The 27,965-nt window shown below is 39.3% G+C and overlaps 3 protein-coding genes across 3 annotated transcripts in view; 2 read left to right on the plus strand and 1 right to left on the minus strand.

Moving 5' to 3' along the window:
• The first annotated feature begins 1,542 nt into the window (after nucleotides 1-1,542).
• LOC117820499 (claudin-10-like) lies at nucleotides 1,543-2,846 on the plus strand. Its single transcript, XM_034694289.1, is given in 6 exon segments — nucleotides 1,543-1,596; nucleotides 1,634-1,922; nucleotides 2,024-2,185; nucleotides 2,260-2,341; nucleotides 2,435-2,542; nucleotides 2,654-2,846. Coding segments are annotated over 6 exon segments (888 nt in total).
• A 2,900-nt stretch (nucleotides 2,847-5,746) lies between these two features.
• dnajc3a (DnaJ (Hsp40) homolog, subfamily C, member 3a) lies at nucleotides 5,747-24,245 on the plus strand. The gene is made up of 12 exons (XM_034694286.1): nucleotides 5,747-6,000; nucleotides 6,480-6,590; nucleotides 7,604-7,728; nucleotides 7,940-8,014; nucleotides 10,060-10,212; nucleotides 10,337-10,518; nucleotides 12,405-12,524; nucleotides 12,859-12,964; nucleotides 13,060-13,180; nucleotides 21,819-21,951; nucleotides 22,317-22,465; nucleotides 23,671-24,245. Exons 1-12 carry the CDS (start codon nucleotides 5,919-5,921, stop codon nucleotides 23,826-23,828), a joined length of 1,515 nt encoding a protein of 504 aa, XP_034550177.1. The 5' UTR covers nucleotides 5,747-5,918; the 3' UTR covers nucleotides 23,829-24,245.
• An 893-nt stretch (nucleotides 24,246-25,138) lies between these two features.
• Nucleotides 25,139-27,965, minus strand: part of uggt2 (UDP-glucose glycoprotein glucosyltransferase 2) — a 50,959-nt gene continuing 48,132 nt past the window's right edge. The window contains exons 39-40 of the mRNA XM_034693726.1: nucleotides 26,874-27,039; nucleotides 25,139-26,749 (exon numbers count right to left, since the gene is read on the minus strand). Coding sequence (XP_034549617.1) covers nucleotides 26,724-26,749; nucleotides 26,874-27,039 — 192 coding nt within the window. The 3' untranslated portion in view covers nucleotides 25,139-26,723. The remainder of the gene's footprint in view (nucleotides 26,750-26,873; nucleotides 27,040-27,965) is intronic.

Genomic DNA, 27,965 nt, shown 5'->3' on the forward strand with positions numbered 1-27,965 from the left:
ACAGTCTGCAGACATAGACAGATTCTGAGCCCATGCAGTGATTTCCACTACAGAGTCATGTCTTTTTTTAATGCAGTGCTGCCTGGAGGCTTAAATATCACTGCCATCTAGTGCTGGTTTTCTGTCTTGTACATACATACAGAGATTTCTCCAAATACCCTGAATCTTTAATGATAGTATGTACTCTGGATGATGAATCCTCATATTCTCTGCAATTTTAAGATGAAGTACATTATTCTAATATTATTTATGTTTGCTCCTTCAGTCTCTCACAGAGAGGGGAACCTCTTCCAATCTTTTCAGAGACAGACTCAGCCTCCCTGGAATGCCCTGGTTATACCCGGTCATGTTACTTACCTGTTGTAAATTAACCTAATGAGTTTGGAGGTGTTCTTTCATGTATTATTTTAGCATTAGAATAACTACTTTTCCCCTAACATGAGAGAAAGTAATCATTCTAATGACTTACCTTTTCAAAAACAGCATATTCCTTCTTTCACTTTCTGAAAGAAAAAAACGGTGGTGTTATTTAGAGCCATGGGCAAGCACTAATAAGCCAATCCAAAAACAGACATTAGAAACTGAAAGCCAAAATACCATAATTTTATTTCAAAGTTATTTAAAAAAGGTTGAAAGCAGAACGTGAGTAACCTTCATGTTTAGTCTGTGGCAGCGATGGGATATACAGATTCTGATTTGCATTAATTTTTTACTGATATCTTTATTTATGTTTTTATAAGAACGGATACAATATCCAATTTTAGATATTCAGGAAAAAAAAGCTTTTGAAAGAAACACTTTTTTGGATGGGATCTCACGACCCCCCATCAGTACCTCTCGACCCCACAAAGGGGTCCCAACCCCCACTTTGGGAACCAGTGGTGTAGAGGTAGAATTGAACACTAGCAAGAGACTCTCCAAATCCCAACCTCTTTGAAGGCTGAGCCTCCTCTAAAGGTAAGATCCTAATATCACCTCTGGTTAGCAGTCAAAAAGCGAGGGGATAGGAAACACTACATTTTCATGGTTATGCAGTTTATATAAGACTAATTACAAAACTAGCAAATCAGATTGGTCACCAAAGTGCTACCCACAGAATGAGATAAGTTTTGCGTTGGTAGTTAACCTGAGTTGTTTCTTCATTAGACTTAAAAAAAATCAAGAGAACTTGTAGAATGAAACAAACTCCTTTTTCCATGCATACATCTCACATATCAGAGAAATGAACAAAAACATAAAACTAGTTTGCTTCCCCCCTTCCATCTTCTCTGGGGTAAAAGCTAACAACAAACCTTAACACCCTTGCATTACTTGACACAAAAACATCAAAAAATAGTAGACTAAAGCAATTAAAATTACATTTACCATGTCCACATGTGTGCTGATCTTTTGTTCACAGTTTTAGACTTTTAACTCACTATCTAAAGTAAGAGGTAAACCAAACATTTACCCCATGCTCATGTTTGTCATACTAACAACAAACACAATGCCAAAGTGACCTTTAGGAAACAGGAGAATCAGTTCAGGGCAAAACATGTGATGATGTACACAAAACACCTTCATCCTCTCATTTGTTTTAGGTTGGTTATTCAGTCTGCATTCTGCAACCAGGGAGGGATATTCAGCTGGACAGACTGCCATCCTGCATTCATTACTCTGAGTAGCTTGTTGTACCTGTGTCGAGGTAAACATGAGTTACAGGACTGTGGTGATGTACATGGAGATTGGCTGCTTTGTGGTTTGTGTATGTGGATGGATTCTGGTTTGTTCCACTATGCCCACTGAGATCTGGACTTGGTCTGAGGTAGACAGCATTGTCCTGACTACTTCAAACTATTTCTCTAACCTGTGGAAGGACTGTATATCAGATTCAACTGGAGTATCAGACTGCAAGGGGATCCCATCAATGCTCGCACTGCACTGTAAGCACACTGTATTTAATCATGAGGCATGAGATTAATGGCACGGTTGCATGATTTGACTTTTAATGTTTGCTGATGCTAATGTTATTATTCTCTGACAGGGGAAATCCACTTCTGTCGTGCTCTCATCATTATCTCCATTATACTGTCTTTCTTTGGCTCAGTTCTGGTCTTAGTGGGAATGAAGTGCACTAAGATTGGTGGTACAGAACTAGCTAATGCACGAGTAACCTTTGCTGGGGGGATGAACTACCTTATTGGAGGTAAGAATTACTCAATGAAGTGATATATATTCACTTTTGATAATGTTTTAATCATTATGTGCCTGTTTTTTCAGGGATGTGTTCAATGGTTGCCTTCTCTTATTATGGAAACAAAATTAGAGCAGAATTTCAAGACCCTTTGTTCAAAGCTCAGAAGTACGTAAAAGGCACAAGTATATTTTTTCGTGATTCAGAAAGTTTGAGATGACGATGGGTGTACATTTCAGTGTTTGTTTTTTCCATTGCCAGGTTTGAAATAGGTGTTGGTGTGTTCATGGGCTGGGCAGGCTCCACCTTACTTGTTGTTGGAGGCCTTATTTACAGTATCTTTGCAGGCCGGGAAGGCTGCCAACCAAGGTATAAACGCAACTATTGTGTCCTTGAATCTTTTCCCCACCATTTCTATCATTTCCCATTAACATCATACAGAGAGAATAAACATCCATTTCTTCAATCTAAAACACACAGCCCTGAAAAATATCCTGCCTACCAGTACCCTGGCGCCTACACAGTTGCTCCATCAAAAAAGAGCATTAGATCATCCATCCGCTCAGAGATCAGTGAAGACAGGAAAACAAGGACGACCCGGGGCAGGAGAGCCAGCAGCATCTCTGAGATCACTGATACCACCAGGACTTCGACCACGACTGAATATGTGTGACCTCTTTTCTATGGTGGAAAATACCATGCATGTTTCTGTTTGTAAAATATGAGTTGTTTTGGTTCCAGATTTATAATGATTGTTCAAAAAACATGCTTTATTTAATGCAAGGCACTATGAAGAATACAGTGGTGGCCAAAATTATTAGAACACCTGACAGATTTGAATATATTGACCTTTTTTGTGCCTCCAAAACGTGATTTTATTTCACAATGTTCTTGAAACATGCAGATGGTTGCTCTGAGCACAACAAATATCCGATGAAATGAGTCCTGCTGTTTTTATCCACTTTTAACTTTAATATTTGTTATGTCCACTTTTTGCAGCAATTACAGCAGCACACCTCTCTGGCATAGTATCCATATATTTTCTTAGAACTTCAACACTTATGTTATCTCATGCCTTCTACAACTCAAGCCAAAGGTTTTCCTTTGAATGTACAATAGATCTGTCCAGTTTATTCTCCAACTCACCCCAAATTTGCTCGATGGGGTTTAGGTCCAAACTTTGAGGGGGCCAGTCCATCATTTTCAAAGTTCCAGCAGATTCCTTCTGTCACAGGTAGTTCTGGCAATAGTGAGAAGAATGTTTAGGGTCATTGTCCTCTTAGAAAATAAATCTGGGCCTAATAAGATGACTCTCAGATGGTTCTCTTTGCCTCAGTAGAATGTTGTAGTATACTTTCTTATCCATGATGACATGAATTTTCACTAAGTCACCTGTTCCTGAGGCTGAAATGGCTTTTTGAGATGCTTCACTTGTCTGTCTGAAAGTTGCTTTTTTCTACCTCTCCCCTTTTGGTTCTGGTCTATTTTATACAGTCTATGGTTCTGGTGTGAGTTGGTGGCATCATGGCTGTCTTAAGTGTACTTTATGGTGCTTGGACTGCCTCTCAAGCCCTTGGCTATGTAGCGGTAACTCCAGCCAGCATCAAAAAGGACCTTTATTCAAACCTGTTGCTCACTTGTTAGCTTCTTCTTCTTCACTTTAGTCATGTTCAGAGAGCAACACGTGTTCAAGAGTACCTCTCGAGGCTTTGAATTTATACCAATGGTGCGGCCTCAGTGACAAAACCCTGATGTTACCAATCACCTAATGAGCAGGATAGGCCTTCTACATTCAAAAAAATCACACAGATGTGTCCTAAGACTCTAGCATCAATATCAATCTAACCACGATCACACTTGACAATGATTACACAAGTAATTTGTCTTCTTCTGTGAAGTAACATGATTGTGTGACATTGACAGTGAGATAGGCCTAGCTTGTTTTTTGAAAGGAAAATAACAAAAATCTGCTTATGATGGTTCTTTTCTATTCTTACAATAGAGCATAATGATGACTTTGTAGACATTTCATTCATTTTATGGGTATTTTAAAGGCCAATTCACCCAAACAACTGAAACCTATGCCAAATGTTCTAATAATTTTGGCCACCACTGTATATATATGTTTCAATTATGTATGTGTTATTGTTGGTGTATCTACCTTAAAAATAAAACTTTGTAATGCATATTTTCTACAAACAAGAAGAATGACTACTATATAGTTATTGTTGATGTCTGAAGCTACTGAACTGCTTGACAGTTTTTTTCTATCTCAAAAAAGGTTACTTCCAATGTGTTTAAAGACAATATCTGAAAATGTTGAAAGTGTAAGATCTCATCTGTTCCATCAAGTTGTACACATTGTTGTCATAAGGAATTGTTGGAATTTTTGTTTCATATCTCACTAAACATCCATCTTGATGACATCCATGGGAATTGTACATAGACTATTTTTTTTCTTTCTTTTTTTTATGATACTTGTTTCTTTTGTGAACTTCTCTGCAAGCCAGATATATTTTAGGTACAATAAAAGTTTCTGATCCAACCCAACCCAGTGTAGTCTAATCCAGTCCTTTGTACATAATAAGTTGCATATAATCAGGGGCGTCGTAGTGGGGGGAAAAGTGGGACTGACTGCCTAGGGCCCAAGTGGGGAGGGGGGGCCCTAATGGGTCTGAAAGTTTTCTACCACGCTTTTCTTTTGTTTTGTTATAACTGCAATACGATAATTAAAATTGTCTGCATAAACAAACAAACATTCAGAATTCCTTTCTGGAAAAAAGGGGAGTCTCTTTTTACGTTTGGACCGCAGCTGTCTGTCAGCAGCAGGCAGCTCCTGGGGTGCTGAGTGGACAGTGGCTGCGGAACAGACCATGAGCCTCGATCAATCAATGTGGATGCGTGATTAATAAGTTAAAAACCCATAAACAATGGGCTATTAGTGTGATTGAAACAGCTGTCTATGCATAAAAACGCTTGTCAGTGTCATATTTTCATAGCATTAAGTGTGGCTGAATCTGATTGAAAGTAAACTTTAGGTTTTTAGAGTTTTATTTTACTTCATGAGGTTAGATTATACCAGATAATGCCCCCTTGTTGTTATTCAACAAGTCACTTGGCTTCAAATAAACTTGTTTAAAGAGGTGGACAGTCTGAAGCTCAACATTGTGCAGTAACATTTGGAGAAATAGAATATATGTAGCTTAGATTTGAGTCAGTTAACCAGGATAGTTTTGAGCACATATTTTTGTTTAATGCAAATAAACCAGTATCATAGCAGCAATGTTATATTTTGTAGGCTTGGCTGTGGTGATGCGGCCTATACTGAGATATCTTTTCAGGGGTCCCAGAATTCCTGGTGACGCCTCTGCATATAGTTCAAATACACACACACACACACGCACACACACACACACACACACACACACACACACACACACACACACACACACACACACACACACACACACACACACACACACACTCCCACGCCGTCTTGTGCTGCCGTGGCTCCTCTCTGTTGAGCCAGCTGAAGTGGGCGGGGTTTAAAACACGAACTAGCCAATCACAGCCCCCCACGACCGGTCGGTTAAGCTCGCTGCTCTACTGTAAAAAGACTGAGCAGAGGCTGACAAGCAGTCAACACATGGGACGATTGACAATTAGAGGAAACATTAGTTGAAATAACATCGGCTGACATTTGTGGGACTCTACAAGAAAGGCTCTGTCTGATGCAACTCTAATCATGGTTTCTCTGGACCATGTGGCTCACAAAATCCTGACTTACATCCCATATGTTCTCGTTCTAATTGATATGAGATATGAAGGTAAGAAACTAAGTTACTTTGGACTAGTGAAGCCCATATGACAGCTTGTAGAAACTTACTACTACCATTCACCACAGACCACTTTGACTTAGTGAGTGTGACAGTCTGCATGTGGTCAACGTAACATGTCACTTATGTCAATGTTAGCTAGCAGATCGATAACTGCTGGCTAACGTTAAGCTAACAAGGTTAAGCACTTGTGGGAAGAGGTAAACTTAAATGTTTTGAGTATTATTTAATGTGAGTTGAAACCCAGTTTGTTGAAGGGTAAATGTGATTGGAAAAACTAAAGAAATGACTTTGGTGAAAGCTAAGCTAACGTCAACTTACAACATAAATAGCAGCTAACTAGCGCTGACTTGTCAAAGTCCTGTCACTGCTGTGAATCACACGCTGAAGTCTGTAAATAATGTGAACAAGTACAATCACAGTCTGTGGAAACGTGTTCTTACTTTGTCAGTGTTGTGGATGTTTTCTAGGAGTCAAATGTGGCAGGGATGGCAGTGTGGACAATCACATGGAGATGGGGAAGAAACTGCTCGCTGCTGGCCAGCTGGCTGATGCCCTCTCTCATTTCCACGCTGCTGTGGGTAAGTGACAGAAACTGGCAGTACAAAGTACACAGCTTCATTATTTAAGTTAAAGTAGATACCCCAGGTCAAATATTACTCCAATACAAGTGAAAGTTGATCTGTCAGATTATTGCTTGAGTTAAAGTACTGAAGTACTTGCTTTTAAAAAAAATACTTAAGTATTCAAAGTACTTTAAAATATCTCAAAACATTTTATTTTCACAAAGCATGATGGCAGTCAAGAATACATAGAAGTACATTCTGTTACATCATGTTTATTTAGAAACCATTACTTGAAATCTCTAAAAACTATACCATGGAATAAAAACAGAAACTAAGTTACTCCAAGCACAGATAACTTAGTTTGAAATGTTCACCTGGAATGAAACAAATGTTACGTAGCTCAACACACTTTCTCAGGTTGGACAGTGAATGTTTGTATGTTTGGGCAGAGTGGGAAACAGGGTGAACATTTCAAACGATACGTATCATTCTTCATTTCAAAAACCTCTAACACGGGCTGAAGATATGACCATGGGTGCTCAGGTGGAGAATTATAGCCATCATTACCACCTCTAAATGAACTGCCTGATCTGAGGGAAATTTGCTCTGTGTTTGCTCCACGTTCAACCGTGGAGACGCACGATATACAGGTATGACTAAACCACTGAGACAAACAGAACTACACAAACACATTTTACTGTCTTAGGGATCAGATTTCAGGAAAGAAGGAAATTCATGAGCTGACTTCAAAGCAAAAGTAGTGAGTAACTAGAGCACTGATAGAAATGTAGTGGGGTAAAAAGTCCAATAATTGTCTTCTGAATGTAGTGGAGTACAAGTACTACATTTCCAAAAAAATAATACTCAAGTAAAGTACAGATACTCAAAAAATGTACTTAAGTACCGTACTCAAGTAAATTTACTTTGTTACTGTCCACCACTGGAAACGGGCAGAGTAGTGACAGAATCCATTGGTCCTTACACATTTGATGTAAAAATGGAATGTCATGTTTTTCTGTGTCATTCAGATGGAGATCCAAAGAACTACATGGCCTACTACAGGAGAGCTACAGTGTTTCTAGCTATGGGAAAGTCAAAGTCTGCACTGCCAGATCTGAGCAGAGTTATTGAACTCAAACCAGACTTCACATCTGTGAGTAATGCTTTTACAACAACAACAACAATAACAGAACCATGAAAGCAGCGGCTAGATGCACAAGTCTGCACTAAAAGCACAAGGGGTATCCTTTAAATAGACACTAGGAAGGTCCTGGGAAATGTGTCTCTCCTGTCAGCTGTGCTGATGTGTCAATATCTAAAATCTTGTGCAAGAAAAAAAAGGTTCTCTTTTCCACTCTCTGCAGGCAAGGCTGCAAAGAGGAAACCTCCTTCTGAAGCAGGGCAGACTGGATGAAGCAGAAAGTGACTTTAAGAAAGTGGTAAGTAAAGTTAAATTCAGTTTCAACTCTGTAGGAGTGAATCTAAGAAAAAGTAACTGTTGTGTGAGGTAAGCAGAGTTCACCAGGAGGTGTCAGTGTTGATTCATACCTTGGTGAAATCAAACTCAAGCATGAAAACTGGGCCATCATCTTTGATTAGATTAAGAATAGTGTAAAATATTTGTAAGCTTAGTTGTTGTGATGGACCAAAGCATTTCCTTCATTTATTTAGTGCACAGATTTGTAGTAAGTGACAGTTTAAAAATGTCTTCAGGGTTCCCATGCGTCCTGGAAAACCTGGAAAACAGTTGACCAGTTTTCCAGTACTGGAAAACACCTGGAAAATGGGAGAAAAAGTCAAATGTCCTGGAAAATCCCATATTGTCTTGGAAAAAACTATCCCAACATGACTGCCTGGACATGACACGATTAAAAAAACGCATCCCCATTCATTGAAAGCTGAGTGCACGCTGTGCTGGAAAAGACAGCGACACAGACCGGTCGGGCTTTGCAACTTTTTTCACATCTTTTTACCCTCACTTGGTCATAATCATGCATTCACAGAAAACGGGGGTAGGCTATATTGTTTATATTTTATGTTAAATGAACCTTGTAGAGTGCTCTTTTGATTCAAAGAGTCTTATATTTAAGTTAAAGAGTGACCAGTGGAGTCGGGCAGAGAGCTTAGGAATCTGTGCCTCCCAACTTTCCCTGCAGGCTGAGAGCTCAATTACCGTACTGTAGCTAGTAGGAGTGCAAACTCCTGATAGTGAAAACAAACAGAACAAAACGACAGCGACACAGCTGCACAGAAACTGCACGTTGTAGACATCGCTGATCACAATAGACATCGCCACGCAGGAAGACAGTTTAAACATTTTCAAATCTGAGAGATCAAAACTTCACTGAAAATGTCCTGGAAATGTCCTGGAAAAGAGTGGGAACCCTGTGTCTTTTTGATGTAAGGGTGAGTATGAAGTTAAAACAGATGCAGATAGACTACATAAGATCTTAGAGAATGTGAAAATCCTGCATACTTTGAGACATCTTCAAGATAAAGAAAACATTTTTTACCTTACTTTTAATAGTGCAGTTTCAAAACACTCCCACAAGACATAAATATCCTTAGAATATTCTGCTTATAGCAGCTGTATCCCCAGGTGAGGTGGTCATGTCGGGACAAATACAGGTCCTCTTCTATACCTGGGGAACGGGTGTGAATGTCAAAGAGTGTCACATTGTACAGAGGGCTTTATAAAGGCCTGCAGCTTCTTAGGCATGTTTAGATCATTACTTCCATGTGTTTTAATTTCCTTTTTTTTTTTAAACCCACATACAACAAGTCAACTTTTGATCAGCTGTTTTGTAGGATGAAGCTCATTGGTTTTCCTGTAATTGTGCTTAGCGAGCTGTCAGGCTGTTAGTCAATGCTTAAAAAGTGTTAAATGCTCACCTTTTGAAAGCATCCAAGGAACAGAGTCCAAGTTGTTTTATTACATCGATCTTGACGCCTCCATTTCCAGCAAAGCAAGGAGTTGAATTTCCAGCGCAGGCCAACAAGCATTTTTATTTTTTATTATAGGCAGCACTTCGCTGATGTAATGTCAGGGGATCCAGCCAGAGGTGTACTGTATGCTGTTCTGCTGCTTCAGCAGTCCTCAATGTTGGCCCAGTATAGTGCATTACATTTAATGCATTACGCTCTTTCCTGCAGCAAGCTCCCAAACACTTAAAGGGTACCCAGGCCTGTTTGTAATGGATGTGTCGTTCGATGAGATGCTCTTGTGAATATGATGACCTCTGTGATGAGGGTGATTTAAATGTAGTACGTTTAGGGAAGGGTAAGCACTGCTGCAGCCATAATAGGCATTAGGCAACGCTTTCAAGAGGCGCAATTGGCAGAAGAACCTCTTCAGTGAAATAGAGCTCATATTGAACAAGTGTTATGAAGGACTAAATCAAATTATCTTAAGCACACTTTTATCATGTTTCATATTCCTGGCACCTTAAGTATGTGTGTAACGCTTTGTCCTGCATTTCTCCAGCTCAAGTCCAACCCCAGTGACAAAGAGGAGAAAGAAGCCCAGAGTCAGCTGACAAAGTCGGATGAAATTCAGCGACTTGTGGCTCAGGCACGCAGCAGCTACGACAGCCAGGATTATGTGACAGCTGCTGCCCAGCTTGACACCGTCATAGAGGTAAGATATCTACCTCTACCTAATTTTACTGCAAGCATCACACCGTCCATGTTATCACTGCAGAGTGTATGCAGCATTTGTATATCAAGCACAGTATGTAACAGTTATCGTTCAACCGTTACAGACCTGTGTTTGGGATGTGACCTCTCGAGAGATGCGAGCCGAGTGTTTTATTCAAATGGGAGAGATGGGGAAGGCCATCAGCGATCTCAAAGTGGCGTCCAAGTTGAAGAATGACAACACTCAGGCTTTCTATAAACTCAGCACCATCTACTACAATCTTGGAGACCATGAGATGTCCCTCAAGTAAGACCAGCTTTCAGACTGCTACTCATGCAGTATCTGAATCAGACACTGTGACAAGATAGATAGATAGATAGATAGATAGATAGATAGATAGATAGATAGATAGATAGATAGATAGATAGATAGATAGATAGATAGATGTAGATAGATAGATAGTTAGATGTAGATAGATAGATATGTAGATAGATAGATAGATAGATAAGTACGTAGATAGATATGTAGATAGATAGATAAGTACGTAGATAGATATGTAGATAGATACGTAGATGGATAGATAGATAGATAGATAGATATGTAGATAGATAGATACGTAGATAGATAGATACGTAGATAGATAGATACGTAGATAGATAGATACGTTGATAGATAGATAGATAGATAGATAGATATGTAGATAGATTGATATGTAGATAGATAGATAGATAGATAGATAGATAGATAGATAGATAGTTAGATGTAGATAGATAGATATGTAGATAGATAGATAAGTACGTAGATAGATATGTAGATAGATAGATACGTAGATAGATAGATACGTAGATAGATAGATACGTAGATAGATACGTAGATAGATACGTTGATAGATAGATAGATAGATAGATAGATAGATAGATAGATAGATAGATATGTAGATAGATAGATACGTAGATAGATAGATACGTAGATAGATAGATACGTAGATAGATAGATAGATAGATAGATAGATATATAGATAGATATGTAGATAGATAGATATGTAGATAGATAGATAGATATGTAGATAGATAGATATGTAGATGGATAGATACGTAGATAGATAGATAGATAGATAGATAGATAGATAGATAGATAGTTAGATAGTTAGATATGTAGATAGATAGATATGTAGATAGATAGATAGATAGATAGATAGTTAGATATGTAGATAGATAGATATGTAGATAGATAGATAGATATGTAGATGGATAGATAGATAGATAGATAGATAGATAGATAGATAGATAGATATGTAGATAGATAGATACGTAGATATATACATACATACTGTATTTAAAGACAGACAGACAGACAGACAGACCGACAGATCGACCGACCGACCGACCATTATTGTCCTTAAACAAGTACAATTTTTGCCACAGTCAGTGCAATCATACGTACATAGAAAACATATATACCTAACATACATACTACCTGACAACCTTTAAGAGCACATCAACCCACACATCACACATGAACATGCATATATATACACACAGGACAGCTACCGGGGTGTTTAGTTAAGTAAGATGTTCGAACAACACACAAAATAGATGTACAATAATTACATTTTGTATTCTTGTTGAAGCAAATAAAGCACACCCTGGAAGATATTTTAGAACGTGGCAAAATATTGCTGCAGAAAAATGGCTGAGTAACAAATAATCCAATTTTTTTCTCTACACCTCAAAGTATCTTTTAAGGATGACTCAGACATTTCCACTTGCCACATAACATATATCTGCAGTAGAATGTGTGTATACAAGGAATACAAATAAGGGATTTGTCCACTCTTTGCCACCACTGGTTGTAGTATGTTGCTTTAAAGTCTCATAAAAATTATATATTTTTTTGGTATTTAAATGGGAATGTAAAATATGAAACAATAAAGGCAGCGATAAGACACAAAAAACTACACAAATCTAAAAGAGGAGATGACCTCCTGAGCATTCACTTATAAGGCACATATTTGTTCATAACAGTAGAAACTACAGCTTTAAGAAACAATGTAAGAGTTTTTACTTCTGGTTGTGTTATTTTGAGGTGTTCTGGTAATTTTTGTCCCTCCTCTGTGAGTTGCAATGCAGCCTATACATAATGAAATATGAAAATGAATGATTGCTCTGTTCCTCCTCTCATCTGATCTGCAGTGAGGTGCGTGAATGCCTGAAGCTTGATCCTGATCACAAGCAGTGTTACAGCCACTACAAGCAGGTCAAGAAGCTCAACAAACAGATCCAGTCTGCAGAGGAACTCATCCAAGAGCAGAGGTGTGTGTGTGTGTTTATGTGTGTGTATGTGTGTGTTGTACAGCAAATATAGAATAATACCCCCTCCAAATACCAAGGATTGCATCAGTTGTAAAACGACTGCTTACCTACCCTCGAGCGCTCCAGCATCTCTCACAAACAGGCATACAAATCCTATTTTGGTGTGAATGGATGTCACATCATATTTGACACACATAAGATTTCATATTCACAAGACTAAACAGAGAACATAACAGTGTGCTATGTCTGTGGGTGCAATGATCCATGTTGCTTTTTGCTTCATTGATAGTGTCACAGTGTTGTTCAAACTGGTACCTTCTTGCTGTTCTTGTAGGTATGAAGACGCAGTGAGTAAATACGAGGCAGTGATGAAGACTGAGCCTAATGTGCACCATTTCTCTCACCTGGCCAAGCAGCGAATCTGCCATGCCCTAACACAGGTAAGACTTCTCTCTGCTGCTTTGACATGTGTGATTCTTTGTATTCTTTGAAATATAAAACTAAGCGGCATGTTTTTCCTGTGTGTCATAATCAGGGCCAGCAGGCGAGCAGAGCGATCCCAGTGTGTAGTGAAGTCCTGCAGTATGATCCTGAAAATGTTGACGTGCTGAAGGACAGAGCTGAGGCCTATCTTCTAGAGGAACAGTATGAGGAAGGTGAGGTGTCTGCTTTTTTCTGCTTTTTATTCAGAGGAAAGAACAGAAAAACAGAGAACAGGGAGTGTGGGGTGAGGGTGGGAGTCAAACCCCGGACTGAGAACTGTAGCCTTTGCTCATGGCAATTTAACCACTGAGCAGACTGGTGTCCTGAGTGGCTGCTTTTATTTACATGCTAAGAATCAGGGTCACACTACGGTAAATGCTGTCGAAGTCACAAAATCTTCACTTGGAATTTACTTCACTTGAAAAAGTTCCTGGCCGCTTTGTAATATTTCTCATAACAGATGTAACTATGAAACAGATGTTCTGGTACTTTTTTTTGAAACAGTCAATAAATTGTGTACTAAATATATATATATTATTGTAAATAGCTCCTCTCATCTCACAACATTTCACTTGCTACATTTATTAGTGACTAAACAGTTAAAATAGTTAACATTATTTTAACAGTTTATTACTTAACAGTGTAACATATATACAGAAAAAGAATACTTATAGAGAAGAAAACTGTTAATAAAAAATGCAAAATAGGGGCGCCCCACATACAGAGTCCACAGTCCTCGTTGCAGGGGTCGCCGGTTCGATTCCCGGCCGGTCAACCATTTCCTGCATGTCTTCCCCCGCCATCTACTCCCAACATTTCCTGTCTCTCTTCAGCTGTCTTATCCAATAAAGGCAAAAAGGCCAAAAAGAAATCAGTATACCTTATCATTATTGATTTTATTGCAGAACAGTCTTGTAAAAGTTACTGACTTCGACAGTGGGTAACCTAAGCACATTAAGTATAAATGAATACTGTGTGATAAAACATTCCTGCAAAAGTTTCCAATATTTAGGATTAATTTATGAATTTATAGGAGTATTTGTTTCAGACACTATTGATCGAAGTGATGGTTCTTTATGTTGTTATTGATGTGTCATTTCTTTTAAATGTATTTATAAAGGGACCATGTCAAATATTTGCATACGTGTTACCATTTGATGCATTGTACCAGAGTTAACTTAAAGCTAATTTACATCTGCAGTCCCTTGGCAGGCCATATATATATTACATATTGCAGAAAGGTGTTTGTGCTAGTCAGAACAAACACGTTGATATTTTTATTTTTATATTTTTAGAGCATTTTTTCTGTAGATCAGATTATTCTGGATTATTTTCGATTATTTTATCTTGATGTTGGGTCTTTGTGAATAATGTCCGAAAAAGAGAGAAAAGAAATGTGGGGAGCAGAGAGTGGGGGATTATAAACAGCAAGGGGTTATGGCCGGTTAGTTGAACCAGCTGCTGCTGTGACAAGTGCTGTTGCCTCTGCACATGGGGCGCACTCTTTAAATGCTAACTAAACCAGCACCTCCATATTCATTTAGATTAACTGGACAGAATGATTTAAACACATATCTCTGTGACTAAATACGATTTAACAACCCTCCAAACTGCAGCCTCCACAAGGATCACACAGCTGAATCAACATGTTGACTATGAGAGCTTCTAAACTGACTTAATCTATCATGTATGTTGTAATAACTCTCATACTGGAGAGGCCAAACGATTGGATGCCATTGCAGAAGTCTAACACAAGGGGCCCTTGTAACACTACAAACACACACTGATATAGTTGAAAGCACGGATGACATATCATCTTACCATCCCATTATTTTACAACTGCACTTGTGTGAATCTGTTTATGTCTACAAGACAAGAAATGTGATTTTTAATGTAAACATCAAAGGCAGATACTGTCAGGCAGCACAAAGTGAGGGGGATGCTCTCATCCAATTACATTTTACCTCATTTAACACAATCTCTCTGTTCAGCACTAAATCTATTTTGACTTTGAATTTGAACACACAATAGAGACTAAACGTAGATAAATTCTGCAAGGGTTTCCGTATATAATCTAGTTAAAGCATTTGACTTCTATGTCTATGCCTGAAATAGAAAATGTGATTTGTCAGAGTAAAATTAGAATTAGGTGTGTAGCACAGTGTGTGAGAGGAAAATGCCAGATGTCGAGCTGTCCTGCATTTCTGGCTGAAATTGTTCAGATTTTTTTGTTTGTCAAGCTTAAAGCCATTCCTGGGTGGCAGTGCCAAAACACACAGAAATACACAGACACACACACACACACACAGCACTTACTATCTCCATAAAGCCTTTTGCTGGCCGATGGGGGATTAGGCTGAAACAACGGTCTCCTCGATCTGTTGTCAAATGTCAGAAGTCCAGAGATGGCAGATGGTGAAATCCCCAGGAATAGCTGGTGTTCCAGCGATCATTTTACCTGCCACCTGATGTTCTGCCTCCATCCTTCAAACAACCTGTGGATATTTTCGTCAACATCTCTGCCTACATTTTGATGTTTATCTGTCAATTAAGTTTGAAATTCAGCACATACCAACCCACAACCCATCTCAGTGTCTGTGCATACAGATTACCAATGCAAAGTCTAAACCCTGGTTCCTATAGAATAATTTTCACTCCAGCTGCTTGGTGCATTACAAACTGGGAAGCTCACACCTTTCACGCTCGCAATGACTGTCAATTGGATACTCGGTAAAAACACTGGATTGAAATTGGAAAATAAAAAGTAGTCAAATATATATATATAAAAAAAAGTAAAAGAAATCTTGAAACATCAAGAAATAGTTGTGTAGCAGGTGAGTGAGAACAATGTCCGGATGTCAAGGGATCCTTTCAATTGGACAGGAAGTACAAACTGGTAACAGTGAACTTAAATAATAATAAAAAATAATACAAATTATATGTATGAATTAAAGTACAGAGAAGAAAACCTACCATTAAATTGTTTGTTTATATATGTAAACATCAGAGAAGGCTTTGTTTTCTGCTCTGGTTACAAGGACACAAAATGCCACTGTGGTGAAGTACCCCAATATTTTCACTCTCCACCCACATCATTTTCACAAAGCTGTTTCAGTGTACCAGGCTCCAACGCTCCTATTGATTTACACCTGATAAATAATAAAAAAAAAACTGTCATGTTATGACTCATAAGCAACTACTGTGGTTCACGCTGTTTTTATTTTTTTGGGTGGATTATTTTTTCCACCGCCTGCTGCTAATTGAAGCTTAAATCGAGGTTACCTCAGTGGATTTGATGTGTGTGACCACAGTTTGACGTGTGTTGTGCAAATTAGGGAATGCAGTATGACAGCATGTGTTGTCCTGACCAGACCCCAGATGGCTGTAGAGGCAGTTAATACTCTAAAAATCAAAAGCGACTTATTTCCTTGTTTAAATGGACATTTTTATTCTGACTAGTGTACTTTTCTAAAGGTAAGAAAATAAAACATAAAACAGTCAAATTTAACAGAAAACAGTCAACGGCTAAACACAGTGTCCCAGAGTCTGTGGTTGAACCATAGACTAAATAAAAATGGACAGCGTTGCTCCGCCTCTTTCCATTGTACGGTTCTGAAGCCAAAATACCCCGCTCCAGGGCGCAGCCATCGTGCATCCAGAGCCTGCGAAGCCACAGAATTTCAGTGGTTGCCACGGTAATTTCTGTGTCGGCACAGTAACGAGCTCGGCCCTACAGCGTAGCGTCACAAGATCCTATGGAGTTTCTCTCTACGACAGCTGTCAATCAAAGCAAACCCGGAAGTAAAACCCTGTTTTTTAAACTCTGATAACTAATGAAAAAAAATAATTTTTCCTGAAAAGTTTCTTTTTGATAGTTATTAGAGGCCTTGGACACAAAACAGTTAAATAATAACTACATATCACCACAGCATACGGATGTGACAAACATTTGTACGACGTGTATTTATTTTTTAAAGTTTGACTGCATCCCCATTCAAATGAATTGGGGAGACAGATTTTTTGACCTATACTGCAGCCAGCCACCAGGGGGAAGACGCTTTGCTGGAAGCTTCACTTCCAGCCTAGCGAGATGCACCCCTGGTTAAACAGTGTTGAATTGGTTTGTTGAGTTTGACTATGGCTGGCAGAGCTAGCACCACCAGCCTTTGATCCTAAAGTTTGTGAAATTTTAGAAAAAATATCTGAATGTGCCTCAACCAAGTGTCCCACTGACCTGTTTATTAGGTCGGTTTACACCAACCGGCGACCTCCGGACGCGAGAATTTAAATCAATGTGGAAGTGTTAAAAACTGCAGTTTCTCGAGTGTCCGCTTGAGGCTGGCTCCAGAAGTACCAGAAACCACATTCACATAAATTCAAAAAAGTCGATCTTTATAGCAGAAATAAATGTGTCTACAGACTGGAACATAAAACAAGTGTAGTCTGGATAGCTCATTTCTCGATCGGCACACTGTACGGTGGGGGAATTTTTTTTCATAATGCGGCAATTTCAAAGATATTAAAATTACGAGTTTTCCATTATGAGAGGCACAGCCGACTTGATTGACAGGCGGGAACACTGTAGCTTTTGGCTAGGAGGCTCAAAGCCCGCCTCTTTACCTCACACTAACTTGACAGCAGTTAGGTTGACTTCAGCATGTCCAACATGGCTCCTGCCGACGATTGGCTTCAAAACAGTGCTTCAGAAACATATGGGTGATGTCACAGATACTACGTCCATTATTTATACAGTCTATGGTTTACACTCACCCAGCTAACTTAATGCAGCACAGATCACCAAACAGAAGCTTGCACAGGTGAGGGAAGAACCACAGTGTGTGTTGGCAAAATTGATGATGTATTTTCAGAGCAAACAGTTGATGTTTTATCATAGTTTTATATCATGTTACACCTCAGAGAAGTGATAGATACAGAAGTCAACATGATATAAAACTATGATAAATGAACAACAAAGGAGAGGGAGAAAAGCTCCATATCATTTTAATTAAAATACATATCTGGAATAAATGCCATCACTTCATCCTCAAACGTTCCATCGTTTAGACGAGACAAAAATCAAAACAAAACAAAAGAGACACAACAGTCCAATTAAACCAACAATTAAAACATCCCCATCCCTCCAGGCAGGTCGGGCCCTCAGTAATAACATCCTGAACCTGAGCTGAGGCGGTGTATGTTGTCATAACACGGCATGAACACATCAGCGAGAGGAGAGGTCAGACCACATGTGGGCTGTTAAATTGTCAGAACCCATGGGTGTTAAAAGCACCTGAGTACACCTCAGAGGGTAAACAAGCTTCAAAGCACTCAAACGTGCGCTCACTATCAACCTGGAAACTCTGCAACGGGATGTGAAGGGGATGAGCCACGCTTCTTTAATGAAGGGGGGCAGATTTAATGCAGTATTCAAGGATGAGATTGATGAGGACACAAGTGAAATATTGTAGTGTTAGTGGCTTTTTTAAAAATATAATTATCCCATCCCGGCAACAAATGTAAACCCCATCATCAGCTTCATGTGCCCCACTTCAGTTGTGTGTATAACGCCAAGAGGAGAATTCTGTTACATCTTTACATTATAATCTATCATAGCATCAAATGAGAATCTCACCATGTAAGATATACTTTATATTGATGATAATAACTTTCAGTTTTACCCCAAAAATGCACCCAGGACCATTTACTGCTTGCCTTCAGGGCTTTCTTCAGTTTTTGATCACGTTTTGTGATTTATGAATGGTGATTATGTTAAATATTACATCACTGACTTTACAATTGTTATATTTAATTTTAGCAAGACCCAATAGTGAGTTTAAATTTACTCTTTCAATGCTTCTTTTGAGTTTGTCTATTTAAAGCTGATGCAGACAACATTGATTAAAACGTCAAAACAAGCACATTTTTAAATGGTATGGTACATTTTGAAAAAGTAGACAAACATTGCATCTTAGATAGATTTACCTTTTAAATGTGACAACATATCAGATGGTTAGAGAGAGAGACTCTATTGATCCTGAGGGAAATTAAGGTGTACAGTAGCTTGACAGACACAGTTGCATGGCACATCTTTCACATCTAACATCACCTGCTTCTCCTCCCCTATATGTTTGTTCAACTAGCTCAAAAGTGAACTACTTGACCCTTTAGGAATTCAGATTAAACCTGCACAAAAGGGGCACTGGTGGCCTAGCAGTCGAAGCGCCCCACATACAGAGGTCAGAGGTCGCAGAGGTCGCCGGTTCGATTCCCGGCCAGTCGACCGTTTCCTGCATGTCTTCCCCTGCTCTCTACTCCTCACATTTCCTGTCTCTCTTCAGCTGTCCTATAAAATAAAGGCAAAAAGGCCAAAAAATATAACTTAAAAAAAAAAAAACTGCCCAAAAATTAAAATCAAACCCTCAGGAACACGTGTGAGATCCATCCGTCCATGCCATCCTGCAGGTAGATTGACTGTTCAGTTTTGGAAAGCCAGTGAACCCAGATGTTGTTTTCCTCAAGATCAATTAGTGCCATGTTAGTGAACCTCCATGAACAGGTCGTGTGTTAACTTAAAGCTTCAGCGGCTGTGGCTCAGTGGGTAGAATTGGTCGTCTATCAATCGGAAGATTGGCGGTTCGAATCCCAGCTCTGGCGGTGAGTGAATGTGTAGGAATAAGATTAGCTAACACTGATGGTCCCTACTATACAGCAGCCTCTGCCATCAATGAGTGAATGAGTGAAAGCGCTATATAAGTACAAGTCCATTTACCATTTATCATTCATGTCTAAATAGAGTAGAGAGTGGGGGATGATATACAGAAAGGGGTTATGGCTGGTCAACAACATGCACATTATAAAACGCTGCATTAAGCCTCCTGTTATGCTCTGAGTCCGATTGACCCATTTCACAGTTCAAAAATAAAAAATAAAAATGTTAAGTATTTTTTCAGTATGAAACGTCTTCTGCTTGGCTTAATTAGCATAATCAACATATAAAATAAAAATTGTTCATTTCACATATTTGCAACCCCCCCCTGCATGTTTATATTACACAGATACTGTTTGTGGGTCAACTTGACCCGGTAGTCAAAGTGGAGGCTAAAAGGGGTCAGAAGTGTCAAATACTAATTGTCTCTTTGCAACTGTGTGACATATTTCACCCCAATCACAAACACACACATGAAAAACAAGTGAGTTATCTTCATTGAACCATGATCTGTGAGAATTAAAGAACACCATTGCACTAAATATTGATTTAAATGGTTAGTAATGGAGTTAATAATGAGATTTTACAAAAAATGTATTGGGATTTTTTGGAGTTCTGACACTTTTGGATAATTAAATATGCCCCGGGTCAAGTTGACCCAGGAACATTATTGCTGTTCCAGAGAAACAAACATAACAGGAGGGTTAACAAAATAGATGCTAACTTAAATGAGATAAATTAGGACAATGATTGTACCTGCTAAACATTAGCCTGTTAGCCTTGTATTTATGAACATTAGCATGCTGATGTCAACAATTTGGCAAGTCAAAGTATCTCAGTGTAAATGCATAAAATCCTAAATATACTGGTAACACCCAAACTTAGACTCAAACTGCAGGAAATGTTGGCAAAATAATTCATTATATAAGTTAAAGGTGACATATCACGCTTTTTTCATCAATATATATTGGTCTAAGAGGTCCCAAAACATGTCTTTAAAGTTTATGCTCAAAAAAACACTTTGAAATCAGATTTTGGTCTGCCTGAAAAGTCCTTTTCTTCAGTCCTCCTCAGAACACTCTGTTTTCTCTCTGACCACGCCCCCTCAGGAAGTGGATGTGCCTCGGCTCTCCAGCACGTTGATCTAATGTTTACATGTTGGCTGAATATACACGGCTGCTCACAGATCACGTTACTTCAACCCTCTGAATTTGATCCAGAATCTGATCCTGATAGAGAGGCGCCTGTAGCAGGACCTTTCTGAAGGATTGGTCACAGATTTAGTGTTTCTTGTTGTTTAATTTATCAGTATGTCGAGGTGTGTCTTGGTACACAGCTACGAGCATGTAGCTATGTGGCTATGCTAACTAGCGCTAGCACTTATCCATGATAAATAAAAATCATCCACTAGATCTTCAAATCTGCAGACGTGGGGAGTAAAACCGACCTTTGTGTTTATGAAGACAGCCTACAACTAGCATGCCTCCCTCCTAAGCTCCTTGTTAGCACACATTTGTGCAGGTAATGAAAAACGGAGGGGGGATTCAGTATTATTTTATACAGTCTATGGGCTGAACAAGCTCCGAGCTCTGACTCCGTGACAGACCGGATATTGTTGTTACGTAACAAAAACACGGAAGTCTGAAACGGCTCGTTTCACACACATTTACAGAAAGGTGTAGAAATCAAAACAGGGGCAGAATGGATTTTTTTCATTCTCGGGGGGTTTGTAGACATGCCAGGGACACATATTTCAGGTAAAGAACCATTAAAAAGTCAATTTTGCATGATATGTCACCTTTAAAATGACTAATGTGTCCTCAGTGGAGAACTAAGACATCTTGAACCACTGGGATGTTGGTTAATAATCACTAAAATCACACATTACACAAACACACACTTCAGTGAGCTAATTTTGGCCCATTCTTGTTTACTTGTTTGGTTGAACATCCACATGAAGACACCAAACACAAGATGCACATTAGGGTCTTGAAGCCGGTGTTATTTCCATCATAGGGATGTCTTTAAGCTCTGTACTTCACTTTCCATTAGCTGCTACAGACTGGAAAGTAATACTGATTGTGCCTTGCTCTTTTATTTTGCAGCCATCAAGGACTACGAGACTGCAGGAAAACACAGCGAGAATGACCGTCAGATAAAAGAAGGCCTGGAGAGAGCTCAGCGACTTCTCAAACAGTCTCAGAAGAGGGATTATTACAAGATCCTAGGAGTCAAGAGGTAGGATTTGATCTTAACTTCTGTATTATTATTATTCCAGACAGAGAAATGTGTAGGTACTGCAGGGTGAAATCAAGAAGAATCAGGGTATGAAGACTATGAGAAGGGAGTCTGTATTTACTTTGTGATTAATGAGCCACTGCTAGGTACTCCACTTGAACATCTTTTGTGAAATGCACTACTTAAAGAGACTAGACACACTCTAGTTAGACTAGGTAATGGCCTTTAACAACAGAGCCCATGTGATAACAAAGACACTTTGACAAACACTTTTAATATCATCTTATGTTGAAAGGAAGAAGGACAGAAAAGCTGCGTTAATCCCCAATAAACGTGTTAACAATCCTCTCTCCCGTGTGTCGCAGAACGGCCCAGAAAAAAGAGATTATCAAAGCCTACAGGAAACTTGCTCAGCAGTGGCACCCCGACAACTTCCAGAATCCAGAGGAAAAGAAGAAGGCGGAGAAGAAGTTCATTGACATTGCTCAGGCCAAAGAGGTCCTCACTGACCCAGGTAAGAAGTGTTTGGTCTGCAGAGTCAGTTCAAAAGTTTACTGTGAGTGTCTAAATGTCAGACCTCTGAGGGGCTGCAGTGAACACATCAGAACTTGAGATTCGTCCAAGGCTTCAGGATAGAATTTTTTTCTTACTGGGCAACATTTTTCATTTAGAAGGAATGGAATGTTTTTAACAAACACGTGATTATAGAAACATTTTGTAGTTGATGCATGGTTGTTCAAATATTAGTGTCAGTTCTCAGTAGGCTTGAGTCACACACCTACCACGGCTGCTTAGTGAACTATGTTATATGCAGTTAGTGTCTTAGATAATCACTTAACAATATGCCGCAAAATCCAACCTGTGTATTCATTGTTGGGCTTTTCACAAGCGGTAACCTTCGGCTGCGAGAAATGAAGCCAATGCAGGAGTGCTAAAAACTGCAGTGCTTCGAGTGACCATTTGAGGCTGGCTCCAGAAGTACTGAAAGCCACATACACACCCATTCAAAAAAGACAGACTAGATAGATAGATAGATAGATAGATAGATAGATAGATAGATAGATAGATAGATAGATAGATAGATCTTTATTTGTCCTTAATAAGGGGATAATATTAAATATGTTTATAGCCCGCTACAAAAAACGGCTTCAGTCTAAATAGCTAATTTCTCTTTCGCTACACACTGTACAGGGGATGGATTTTTTAATAACGCGACAATTAAGAAGATATTAAGATTACGAGTTTTGCCCATATAAGGACATGACTGACTTGATTGACAGGCGGGAACACTGTAGCTGTTGGCTAGGAGGCTCAAAGCCCGCCTCTTTACCTCACACTAGCTCAACAGCAGTTAGGTTGACTTCAGCATTTTCCAATACGGCACCCGCCGACGATTGGCTTCAAAACAGCAATTTACATAAGTTACTTTTGTGTTGCTAGCATCATTAAAACAAGCTCCAAAATGTAACACTTTTTTTCCTTAAAGTCAACCTCTGGATTACTTTTAAAACACAGTGGCTCTGATTGTTGGAATATTATTTATACTCTCAATTCATATTATTGTTATGAGTTCATCCTTTGGATTTTTGTTTTGTTTTACTGTCACCCTTCTTAAGAGATAAAAGAAAAAAGAAAATATTTTAACATTTCAAAGCTCTACTGAAGGATGTTATTGTTTGTGAGCCTGTTCTGTACTGACGTTTTCTCTCGTCATTTCAGAGATGAGAACAAAGTTCGATCACGGAGAAGACCCCATGGATCCAGAGAGCCAGCAGGGTCACCATCATCACCAACACTTCCACGGAGGCTACCACGGCTTCCAGGGCTTCAACCCTTTCGGCTCCGGACCCTTTAACTTTAAATTCAACTTCAACTGAGGACGCTGGAGTCCGGCACCGCTGGAGACTTTGTATTTCCCTCCCTATTTAAAAGGGAGGTCACTGGCATCAGGAGCGTGGGAACCTACCGATCAGTCTCACACAAAAACATGGAGCAAATTGTGACTTAAATTCAGTGACCTTAATTAAAGATGCGTCCTTGATGTTGAATGATACAACTTTGAATTCCGTTTGTGGAAGATCTGTTGCTATGCTAACAAATACCTGCAGTGTGTGAAGCAGCTTTTATCCGTCAGGTGTGAGTGGTTTGTTTTACACTTAAATCCCTTTATTGTACACTCTGCAATTCACATCCATTTGTAAGATTTGATTTGTACATAGGTACAGTACTATTTTTATATGAATGGACTTTTTCTGAACTGTAAATAAAGACATATTTATGTACATGAAAAGGAAGCGAGGAGCAGGGGTGTTGCTGTATGAGTGATTGCTACGGTGGCCCTGAGAGCTCACAGCACTACAACTTAAGAAAACACATGCAAAAAGGCAAAACACAAACAAATTAAGAAAACATCTTCATAAATTTGACAACACATGCGCAGCATTTAGAAAACGTGCTGCAAATAGACCGCAACACAGCGGAAGTGTTTCCAGAGGACACCTAAAAGTGATGCACACGTCTAGACACGCTTGTTGACGCAGATTTTGAGTCACAGCGCTATGAAGGTTCTGTCACTGTCAGTGGTGTTGAAAAATTAGATAAAAAGTATGGTTTTTTTGATTAATTTTAACATTGTTGATTCAGCCTATTGCATTGTTTAACAGCAGATCACTGCAATAGGCTGAATCATGCGATCACAATGTTAAAATAAATCAAAAACACTTACTTTATCTAATTTTCCAACACCACTGACGGTAGGAGAACCTTAATAGTGCTGTGACTTAAAATCTGCATCAACAACAAGTGTGTCTGGACGTGTGAATCACTTTTAAGTGTCCTCTGGAAACACTTCCGTTGTGTTGTGGTCTTTGTAGTGCATTTTCTAAATGCTGCGCATGTATTGTCAAATTGATGAAATTTTTTTTTCTAAAATTGCTTGCGTTTGTCTTTTTGCATGTGTTTTCTTAAGTTGCAGTGATTTGAGCTCTCAGGGCCACCGTAGATTGCGACATTTAGACTTTTATAAATGTCACTAAGACAGGTGTCCTCAATATGTAATTTCACCCATCTTTTTGACTTCACTTCCATAAAAAGATCTTTTACAGTGAGGAAACAAACTGCTGTGAAAAACAAAACCCTGGTGACAACAACTGACTACACCAGGAAATAACAGAATGAGCTTCTGTGATGATGTTTTTGTAGTAAACATTTATTCTTTTAACCAGACAGTAATACAAACATCTATTTGACACGTCACAGTGAACAACGGGTGACCTGAGAGCAGACCTCCTGCACACACGTTTACAACTTTTAAGACAGAGAAAACTACAGTTGGCTTCAGTTGAGCAGCAACACTCATCTTATTCCTGAGACAAAAACTCTGGTCCTTAAAGGAAATCAAAAATGGAGAAATAACCCTTTAAAATGAAACGCAGGGAGGCTGAATGTGCGTAAACAAACTATGATAACCAGTTAGTTCTAAGACACAATTATGATTGAAAAAAAACCCAAAAAAAACTTAATAGTTCAGATGCTTGCTATAAAAAAAGGCAGAGTATTGGACTGCTGTTTCTGGGCAGGATCAAGCAAACACTGAATTATCTGATTATCTGGATGAACTCTAACTACAAGGCTGGTCTTGTTTTTGGAGCAGTTACAATACGATTGAGTTTGGGTTGCAGGCTGAACCTAAAAAAACCTAAGCATGCACTTTTCTTTTACTTTGACAAAAGAGAGAAACATGCAAGATCTGAAAAATAACTTACAGTGAGAAATAGAACTGCTTCCTAATCCTGAATAAATACGTGACATGTAAAAATGAGCTGTTATATTTCAAAAAACTGAATTTGAATAGATGATTTCACCTGTAAAAATACATCTGTACATCATAACTCATCCAAACACGCTTCACGAGTCCAAGTCTTCAAATCATAAACGTCAGCCAGATGGATTTTGGAGCAGCAGATGGAGATTCAGAGGTATTTGTTTCCTGCTGCAAAGAAGTGTGTTTTCAGATGAGGCTGTGGTTTGGATATTAGTGCTGTTCCAAGCTGTCAATCCCAGTCAGCAGGTTTTATTTCACTAATCAGACGAAGAAGAACTGTCATCCTATGAACCTGAGCATACTATGATGTGGTTAAAGACACTACTTGGATACAGGATGGATTGGAAAGAAATGATGAATACATTAAAATAAAAGTCCAGCTGCCTTCACCTTCCATAAAGTAAACAATGCAAACCTTCCTGTTCAGACGTTTTAATGCAACAACTTGGCAGCTGGTCTTCAAATTTAAAGTCACAGGAGTATTGAAAGTCAGTCACAACTTTGGTTTGGGTATTTTCAGTCAATGCATAGTCTTACATCAAATTAAAAAATCTACACTGTGAGCTTCAACTCTTGGAGATGTGCCTCCTGTATCGGATCATTTGCATACATCATCAGTGCAAAATATGGCAACTACATATTCTCAAACACCTAACAGAGTCCCCCCCCCCCCCCCTACTCGCTCCTCCTGCGGTCAACAAAGAGCAGACTGCAGTGCTGAGACTGCAGCAGCTACACTTACGTGGCGTGTTAATTTGTAAGACGTATTGACTGCAGAAGCAGATATGGCATCTCTGAAAATATCTCATCCTTCTGTGGCTGGGGGAGACGAACAACAACACTGTGTCTGTGGCTATGTTTAGATGGAATTGTCTGTCTTCAAGCTTCGCAGGTGGCCTGCATGCAGAAGGAGCTGCCTTGTCTCTTTTCAGCGTGGTGCTGGCAGACGCTAAAGTTCATCTCGCTGGTTGTCGACTGTGGCGAAGAGGGGCGGGCGTTCAGGAAAGAGAGAAGGAAAATGAGCTCAGTGGGCAGAGAGTAAAAACTTGGGCCAAGATAAATTAGTTTGAAACAATGGTTAAGTCTTACAAACACAAACCTTTTGTAGCGTGTGAGGGAGAGCCGGTCTGATTGTGCGGTTCTGTGTCGTCCTGCTCCTGGGCTCGTCTAAGCAGCTGTTTTATCTCATTGTCGTATTCAACCCATTCAGGCACAATCCTCGCCGCAGCTGTAAGCTTGGGCTCCTTAGTCTTAGGGTTGTTACACTGCAGCAGAAAAAAAAAGCAGACAGAACACTTCAGTCATGCCACCAGCGCCACTTTCCCCCCAACAAGTCTTAATGCCATTCCCAGCACTGTCTGTGGCAGCCATTTGAACCTAATTTGATTTCCAATTCTGTTAAAAGGACATTAGCCCGAGTCTTGTCTCTGAATTACCAAGTGGGTGTCCTAAACCACAATGAGACAATGCTTCCTATTCCACTCTGCTGGAGTCCGGCCAGTAATTCTCTAAATTAGTTTAGGAGACTACAGGATAACTCCTCAGTTGTCTCCTAAATGCCAAGAAGCTTCTAGACATTAGTGTCGCAGAATATTCTTCTTTTCTGTGCAGCAGTCGCTACAGAAGTATGAATCAGAGACATGACAGATGGATTATTGTTGGGAGGACAAAAAGGGACATACGGATTTAAATAGTTGAAAAAAATGAAGAATTACATGTAGATTAGAGAGAGAATTATTTAGTAACTCCCAGTTGGCTTCCTGATATCCTGATCAGGATTCTAGAATCAGATTTTTAAATGTCCATCGACAGATTCTACATAAAAACACATGTTGGTACGAAAACTGTTGTGGTTCTGTTTGAACCGACGTGCCGGACTCCAGTGGCAACAGCTACTACTACTACTATCCGTCTCATCACTATCATCTCTCTCTCTCTCTCTCTCTCTCTTATTCTCCTCTATCCCTCTTTCCAAACCCAACTCGATCGAGGCAGATGGCTGTCAAACATGAGTCTGGTTCTGTTCGAGGTTTCTGCCTGTTAAAGGAAGTTTTTCCTTCCCGCTGTAACTAGTTAAATACTGAGAGGTGCAATGCTCATGGTGGATTAAGATGAGGTAAGATTGAGTGCTGTCAGTAAGAGGGGACTTGATCATATCCTGTCTTAATGTTGGGTCTTTGTTAATAATTTA

This window comes from Notolabrus celidotus, chromosome 10 (genome assembly GCF_009762535.1).
Source record: "Notolabrus celidotus isolate fNotCel1 chromosome 10, fNotCel1.pri, whole genome shotgun sequence".
NCBI lineage: Eukaryota > Metazoa > Chordata > Actinopteri > Labriformes > Labridae > Notolabrus > Notolabrus celidotus.

Excerpts from the sequence above, each read along its gene's own strand:
- dnajc3a (XM_034694286.1), top strand. The coding sequence starts at position 5,919 with ATGGTTTCTCTGGACCATGTGGCTCACAAAATCCTGACTTACATCCCA. Across the intron at positions 6,001-6,479 it reads AATTGATATGAGATATGAAG|GAGTCAAATGTGGCAGGGAT; the intron begins GTAAGAAACTAA and ends GATGTTTTCTAG. Across the intron at positions 7,729-7,939 it reads TCAAACCAGACTTCACATCT|GCAAGGCTGCAAAGAGGAAA; the intron begins GTGAGTAATGCT and ends CACTCTCTGCAG.